Source organism: Punica granatum, chromosome 7 (genome assembly GCF_007655135.1).
Source record: "Punica granatum isolate Tunisia-2019 chromosome 7, ASM765513v2, whole genome shotgun sequence".
NCBI classification, from domain to species: Eukaryota; Viridiplantae; Streptophyta; class Magnoliopsida; order Myrtales; family Lythraceae; genus Punica; species Punica granatum.
In genome coordinates, this window is record NC_045133.1 from 1,835,702 (window position 1) to 1,843,275 (window position 7,574).

Sequence of the window (7,574 nt, forward strand, 5' to 3'; positions counted from 1 at the left end):
CTGTCACAGTTCTTCGCAAGTTGCTACATGAAAAGTATGTACTGTGTTGTTAACTCCGTTGGTGCCTTTGTTGCAAAGGTTTGATGAGTTTTAGTAGTGAGTACTAATGTTAATTTTCCGGCCCCTCAGGTATTATATCCTTCTCAACTTGCCCTTTCCCCTTCTAGAGCTGGCAAAATGGCCGTAGAAAAAAATAAGAGTGTTGAACAGGACTCCTTAATCATCCTCAAACAGCAGCATGCCAACAATCACAGTGCAAATCAGTTTCCAATAGCAGCACGCTAGTTTCAAGCAGGCATGATGGGTGGAACGAGGAGCGGGGATAGCTACTACATTGGGAAGAGGGCGGGCAATACTTTAAAATTACACAAGTGTTGAGAATCCACAAGACGTTCACGCTCATGGACTTATCATGTAACAGTTTTCAAGGGGAAATCGTTGAGGCGATTGGGGGATCTAAAATTACTCTCATAAGGCTCAACTCCTCGAAGAACAGTTTGACTGGTGCTATCCTGGATTCGTTAGGGGACCTGACTAATCTTTAATGGCTAGACTCTCGTTGAATAGTCTCTTTTGGAGAGACTCCTACGGATGTATCATCACTGGCATACTTAAACCTTTGTTGTGAATCGGCTCGAGGGAACGATTCCTAAAGGCAAACAATTCAACACATTCAAGAGCAATTCCTCTGGGGAAATACCTGGCTGTGCGGATTCCCCTTGTCAAGAGAACGTGGAGAGGATGCAAACAAACCACCACCTTCAACTCATACAGAGAAGAAGAATATATGGAGAAGGGACGATGGATCGAATGGTGAGCAGTACCAATATTGGGTTACAGATGCAGAAATGTGCTCAGACTTTCCATAGGGCATATCGTGCTTCATATTGGAGACCTCTATGGCTCATGAAGATGATGGAGAGAAGAATATACAAGCTGCAAAAAAGAGCTACAAGAACTCATGGAAGGTGATCTACAAACTCGTATTTACATTTCAATTTGATGCGTGCTCTCGATTTGTCATAACTTCCAGATATTTCTAGCAAGAAGTGATTTTGAATTTCTTTTCTGTTCCTTTCTTTTCCCACATGAAAAAATGTTATGAGGACTTGGTGTGTGATGAGGAGAGGCAAGGCAACAAATGGTCGATGGACAGCAATAAATGGGACAATCATATATAGGAGTCTGCAGACCCCTCCTCAGTTGGGGAGATCTTGGAGAATCATACTAGCAGAGGAATTGGGGTGCCTTTGTGTCAGTGTGTTGTATGCGTTCTTATATATTCAAGTGTATGTGTTCTTGTATATTCAAGTCCAAGCAATGTCACAATGTAATAAAACACGCGGCAGAATGTTTCCTGTGACTGCTCCTTGCAAGTTTATGTCACATGAAAATATGTACTGTAGATTCTGTTTCTATCGTTGCTACTGAAATCTTCCATTTATTCTGGGTTTGAAGCCAGGAGCCTTGCAAGTTGTTTACTGTGAATTGTATTGCGCATCTAGAATTTGGCCTTTTTATCTTCTTGTTGACTATGATGAGTTGGCCTTCTCATGGAACCGTAGCGGTCAATAAATCTTCCTGCTTCCTAGTGCTCGTGATAAGAAATCATAGTTCCAACTAGCTCGAGTCGAAACAGTAGTAATGCTCCCATATCGCGCCAGAAGCTTAAAGAAGGTGAAACATTAGCATAAGGGTATCATCCGATCATTTTACTTATGGCTGTCAATGTTGAGGGGGTTAGTTCATTCAATCCCTGATGGACATCAAATCCGGATCCTCATCATCAGTGATGAATGAAAGCATAATCAGATCAGCAAGGGCAGGGGGAGGGCACCTCTCCTATCCCATAGTACCGAGGGACTTGAAGGATGAGAATTTGCCACACAATAGTGTCGTTTTCAGCTCTGTTGCAGTGGATTAAAGTTTCAGTCCGGGGTTTTTAACCTGAAGTTTGGTGTTTATGCTAATCCCTTTGTTATGTTCTAAATTCTTGCTGAAATTGCTCAGAATCATTGTAGGTTGAGTCCTGTACGTAGCAGCTCCCAATGTACCCAGCCGTGATCATAAAAGAACGGCTTCTTCAGCTCCACAATTCCTTTGGAAATAGGAAATGGAAAAGGATAAATAAGCATCGGATTTTCACGTTTAAGTTGTGGATGGTTTCTTTTTTTATTAAAGAAAAACAAGGAGAAGAAGTGAATCAACCTGCAATTTTCATTCAATACATAATTCGATCCATTGCACAGGTTTGCTCTTGTTTTGTCTTCACAACAGCATACTGACCAAGAACGCAGATGTCCCAAGGTACGAGACTGAGATATACAGGAAGAAAATTTTTAGGTGCTGTGGGAAAAATCATGCTACTTGGACTCCCATGCAATTTTCATGCCGGTTTGCTTGAACTTCTAGAACCGAATAACAAGGGCAGAAACGTATAAGGGACTTCGCTGGATGAATGAAAAGTTACTCCTCTTTGTTTTTTCTCCAATTAAAAGTGGGGTTAAGTTGGTTAAATTAATTAACTTTTACTCCCACTGTATTTTTCAGCTTTTTCCTTTTCGATTACAAATGGGACCCATGAGCCAATATAATGAACTAGAAAATCCTATAATAAAGAAGCACTGCCAGTCCCACCACAAGAATGGGTCTAATACAATGAAATTGTGACCTCTTAGTTGACAGACGAGAACGTGCGCCACTGCACTACATCTTCTTTCTCTATTTTCAGCTTTTCTGTCAAAGAAGACGAGTACTCTTTTGGGGAATTCAATGATAAAATATTGGAATCATTGCAAAACAAGACCAGCAGAGTCTTTATATTCGGCTAAGTTTTCAACTGCACTATCGTGAATCATGGATTTACCAACCCACAAGTTTATGGAACTTTCATAAGATCAAGTGTCGAGCAGTCCCACTTTGTCTTCCCGGCTAAACAAAGTCGTGAACAGCTAAGAAGTGTGAAGTGCTTAAAATTAGGCAATAAGCATTTAACTACTCCAGTAAAATGAGTCAAGTCAGATATAATAACAAAGAAAGAAAAGAAGACTTAGCAGTGGATTAATCTTGATTCGTGCCAAATACGACAGTATCGCGTTATGCCACTTAGCCAAAATTAGAGTGTGTCGCATTAATTTATTTTATCAAGTTAACGTTATGTTGTGAAAATCTTAGTATTGTACTTATATTTCATATAAGCTATGAACTGCCCGAGTCATACACCAACCTAAATACATATACAGTTTCTGTGCGATTCGGGCATAAACCAGAATTTAAGACCTTTTCCTGCAGGAATTGCCTAAAACAAAGGACCCTTTCCTGCATAGAACTTTCCTCCTCGTAGATATACATTTTTGTATTTACCCAAAAAAAAAAGGATATACATTTTCTAGATGTCTCTGATCCACTATATATAAAGCAGCAACTAAAGAATCTTAGTTATTCTCAAACAGTTAGCCAACAATCCTAGTGCACCTCTGCCTCCCGAGTCTCGGAAAAATCAAAAAATGAGGCCGAGTCTCGAGTTCTTCTGTCTCTCTTTCTACTGTTTGAGATGTCAATGACTACTCCTATGTCATATCCTTTTCCACAATTCTTGGGTCATACCGATCAATGTAATGCCTTACTCGAGTTTGCTGGTTCACTTGGAATCGCGACCACAGTTGATTCCAAGTATTTCTGCAACGAAGATGGCGCCAATATCACATCTTATCCAAGGACAGCATCTTGGAAGAGAGGTACCAACTGCTGCACATGGAACGGGATCAGGTGTGACAATGCAACAGGTGACGTGATCGAAGTCGACCTCAGCTGCAGTCGTCTCCAAGGAACCCTCCATAACAGACAACACCCTCTCATTGCTTCATAATCTTCGGATCCTCTACCTTCGAGGTAATGCTCTCACCGGAGATATCCCATCTTTTATATGTCAGATGAGGTCCCTGGAAGAGCTGTCTTTCGCAGATAACAAGCTTGGTGGTACAATTCCACCTTGTTTGGGGAACCTGAGCAAAATCTCATACTTGAGCATAAGTTTTAACCGGATGCAAGGTTCATTGCCAAGATCCCTAGCTAACTGTACCAGGTTGAAATTTCTTAGCCTTTTCTCGAATGGCATAACCGATTCTTTCCCAAACTGGCTAAGAACGGTCCCGCTACGGACTCTGCAACTGGGTGATAACAACTTCCATGGCCTCATTGGACCTGACGCTGTTGCACTTGACCCCTCATCTCGATGTCCTGATCATAGAGACAAATTATTTCACCGGCAGCTTGCCAGCCAAGTATTTTCTGCAGTCAAACTTGACGTATATTAACTTATCACGCAACAAATTTGAAGGTGCTCTGCCGATTTTACCACCCACAGTCGGAATGTTTTTCGTGTCAAGCAATATGTTAACCGGAGAGATCCCTCCTCTGTTATGCAATTCTACCAATCTTGTGGACCTTGATTTGTCCAATAATTGCTTCACCGGCAGAATACCTCGTTGTCTCATGAATATGAGTACAGGCCTGATGGACTTCAACCTATCTAACAATTCCTTAAGAGGCCCAATACCAAAGATATCAGCCCCAACAACTGTAGCTTGAAGAATTTTGTCTTATCACAAAATCATTTAGGAGGGAAAATTGCCACTATTCTTGGCTAATTGCAGCAATCTGGAAATTTTAGATCTCAGTGATAATCAGTTCAAAGATTTGTTTCCCAGTTGGCTCGAAGCTCTCCCAAACCTTTACATTCTTGCTTTAAGCTCGAACAAGTTACATGGTCTAGTAAAAACTGGCGGGTCAGCTCAACCCTTTCCCATGCTGCACATATTGACCTCTCCGACAACAATTTCCGTGGTGCTTTTCCAACTCAGTATATTACTAATTTCAAGGGGATGATTGGCGGAGAACAGGAAGCAGGGCAACCTGTTTATCTGTCAAATGACGAGCAAGTATTTTATGCTACTAGTGTGATGTGGAAAGGGGTCATGTTAGAACTGCAGAAAATCCGGAAAGCACTCGCAGTCATTGATTTATCACGTAACCATTTTAAAGGAAAAATACCTGGTGTGATTGGAGATCTAAAATTACTCATAGGCCTCAATTTCTCTCAGAACAACCTCACGGGTGCTATCCCGTATTCGTTTCAGGATCTGATGACTAATCTTGATGGCTATGACCTTCGCTGAATAATCTCTCTGGAGATATCCCTGGATCCTGATCCTTAGCTGATCTAACATCACTGGCATACTTAAATCTCTCCACGAACCGGCTCATGGACCCATTCCTGAGGGTAGACAGTTCAACACATTCAAGAGCAACTCCTTTGGGGGAAATCCCGGGCTGTGCGGATTTCCATTGCCAAGATGTGGAGAGAGAGAATGCAAACAAACCGCCACACCATAACAATGCAGAAAGAAGAAGATACAGAAAAGGGAAGTTGGATCGAATGGCGAGCAGTACCGATGGGCTATGGATGCGGGACTGCATTTGGGCTTTCAGCAGGATACATCATGCTTCATTTCCGGAGACCACTATGGCTTATGAGGATGATGGAGAGAAGAATATACAAGCTGCAAAGGAGAGCTAGAAGAACTCGGGGAAGGTGAACTACATACTCGTATTTACATAACGATTTACGCGCTGCTATCAATTATTGTCGTAACTTCTTTATATATATATATATATATTTCCAGCAAGAAAGTCGCTTTGAATTTTTTCTATTTTCCTTTCTTTTCAATGTGAAGAAATGGTACAAGGACTCGGCGCCATCAATGAAAATGAGGCAGAGCAACAAATGGTCAGTGAATTGCAATAAGTGGGACGAATATAAGAGCCTCCAGATCCTGACCACGTCCCCAGTTCAGGTGATCTTGAAGAGCATACTAACAAAGGAATAATGGGCACCTCTACGGGTGTTCTTATATATTCATGTCGTTAGCAGTGTCTTGATGTAATAAAAGCACGGACCAAGATGTTTTTTGTCAGAGTTTTGCCACATGAAAAGTGAGTATAATTTTGTGTTAGTTATATGCCCTAGAGCCGATATTTAAATTGGATAATTTCTATTTATGATAATAAAATTTATTACATTATTCATGAATTGTTTATTAGAATAAGCCCTTAACGAGAAAGGGGGTGTAGTGCAGTGGCTAACACCCTCACCTAGTAACCTAGAGGTTCCAAGTTCGATTCTCATCAATGGGATTACCCATGCCCCTTTATTTAGATTTCCTTTCCACTTCCTTACTTCGTTTTTAAAGAGTTGAGAATACTTCGCTTTTATATACTTGTGGTAAGTATGGGTATTCGGCAGACAGTGGTCGTGGTTAATTATGTATGGAGGTAAGCGACCATTCGAGAAAGGATTCATTGACTTGAGTAAACAGGGAAATGTCATATGGATTTGAGTTTTATTCTTGATCAAGAAATCTTTGGGCAGGTGATTGAACTTAAAATAGAAAGGAATTTCTAATTTAAGTCTCGATGATCTATGAATGAAAATTCAGAGATTTCATATGGTGAGTTATAGGGTTGACATTTATCATGACCCAGACTAGATCGGGATCTGCAATGATGGGACCCGAGTGCATGGCATATATGATCACCGGTTCATCAGGATGTTCAAATTGTATATTCGTCACTATTTAGATTAACATGATATACTGCTAGATATCGCTAGTAATCTTTGGAAGCCAAGAGCATTTTGAGAATTATGCTTTTGGTTAGGAAAAAGAGTTTCTTGTAATGTTGAAGGAGTTTGGCATTATAATCTCATCGCCACTTAGTGATGAATTTAGTTAGTCAAACACAATATGACGTGTTTTAATCGAGAATGAATTGAGTCTAATTAAGCAAGTTAATTAGGAATTAATTCACGGATTAGATTTGCAATATAATTGCAGGGTTGCTAGCACAAGTCAAATCCGATATCGAGGTAAATCCTTATGAGGAAATACGAGAGATCTTTATTTGGAAAAGTTTCTATAGTTAGAAAGTCTAGAGTAAAGGTTATGTCGAGGGCCATGACAGTTTTTCTCTGTTGAAGTTTTGGTCATAAGATAACTATGGTGTAAAGGTATCTGCAATAAAATTAATTAATTGTGAATTGATTAATTAATTGCAAATCAATTTCAAGAGTCATTTGACTCATTATGTAAAATATATATGGATATGTTTTATACATTAATGCGGGGCATTAAATACCCACACAAAACCGAAAGAGAGAAAGAGATCAGAGAGGCACACGGCTAATTCAAAAAATTATAAGCCTACTGCCTTTTTTTTTTTTTTGGGGAGCTGCCGACTAAAAACTGTGTTGTTTCACTTTCGGCTGCCAAGAAGGACGTCCGAGATTGCCTTGCAATTCTTGGAGACAAACAGCCCGAGTGTACGAGGTGCGCGAGTAGAGGCCGCACGTTTGGTCAGCTTCAATCATCGACAAAGATACTTTTTCGATAGGTATATTTCAATAATCCTTGTAGATATAATTATAGAATTGCATTGTTTAATTCGAATAAAAAGTACACCACAACCGAAATACGATCCCAGGTCATAATACGTTATCCATATGATGAAAATTTTAA

At 40.2% G+C, this 7,574-nt stretch overlaps 1 protein-coding gene across 1 annotated transcript in view; it reads left to right on the forward strand.

Annotated features, from left to right (window-relative positions):
* The first annotated feature begins 3,689 nt into the window (after positions 1-3,689).
* Positions 3,690-7,574, forward strand: part of LOC116213598 (probable LRR receptor-like serine/threonine-protein kinase At4g36180) — a 6,029-nt gene continuing 2,144 nt past the window's right edge. Inside the window, exons 1-5 of the mRNA XM_031548611.1 lie at positions 3,690-3,785; positions 3,933-4,283; positions 4,710-5,125; positions 5,494-5,563; positions 5,736-5,855. Coding sequence (XP_031404471.1) covers positions 3,690-3,785; positions 3,933-4,283; positions 4,710-5,125; positions 5,494-5,563; positions 5,736-5,855 — 1,053 coding nt within the window. The remainder of the gene's footprint in view (positions 3,786-3,932; positions 4,284-4,709; positions 5,126-5,493; positions 5,564-5,735; positions 5,856-7,574) is intronic.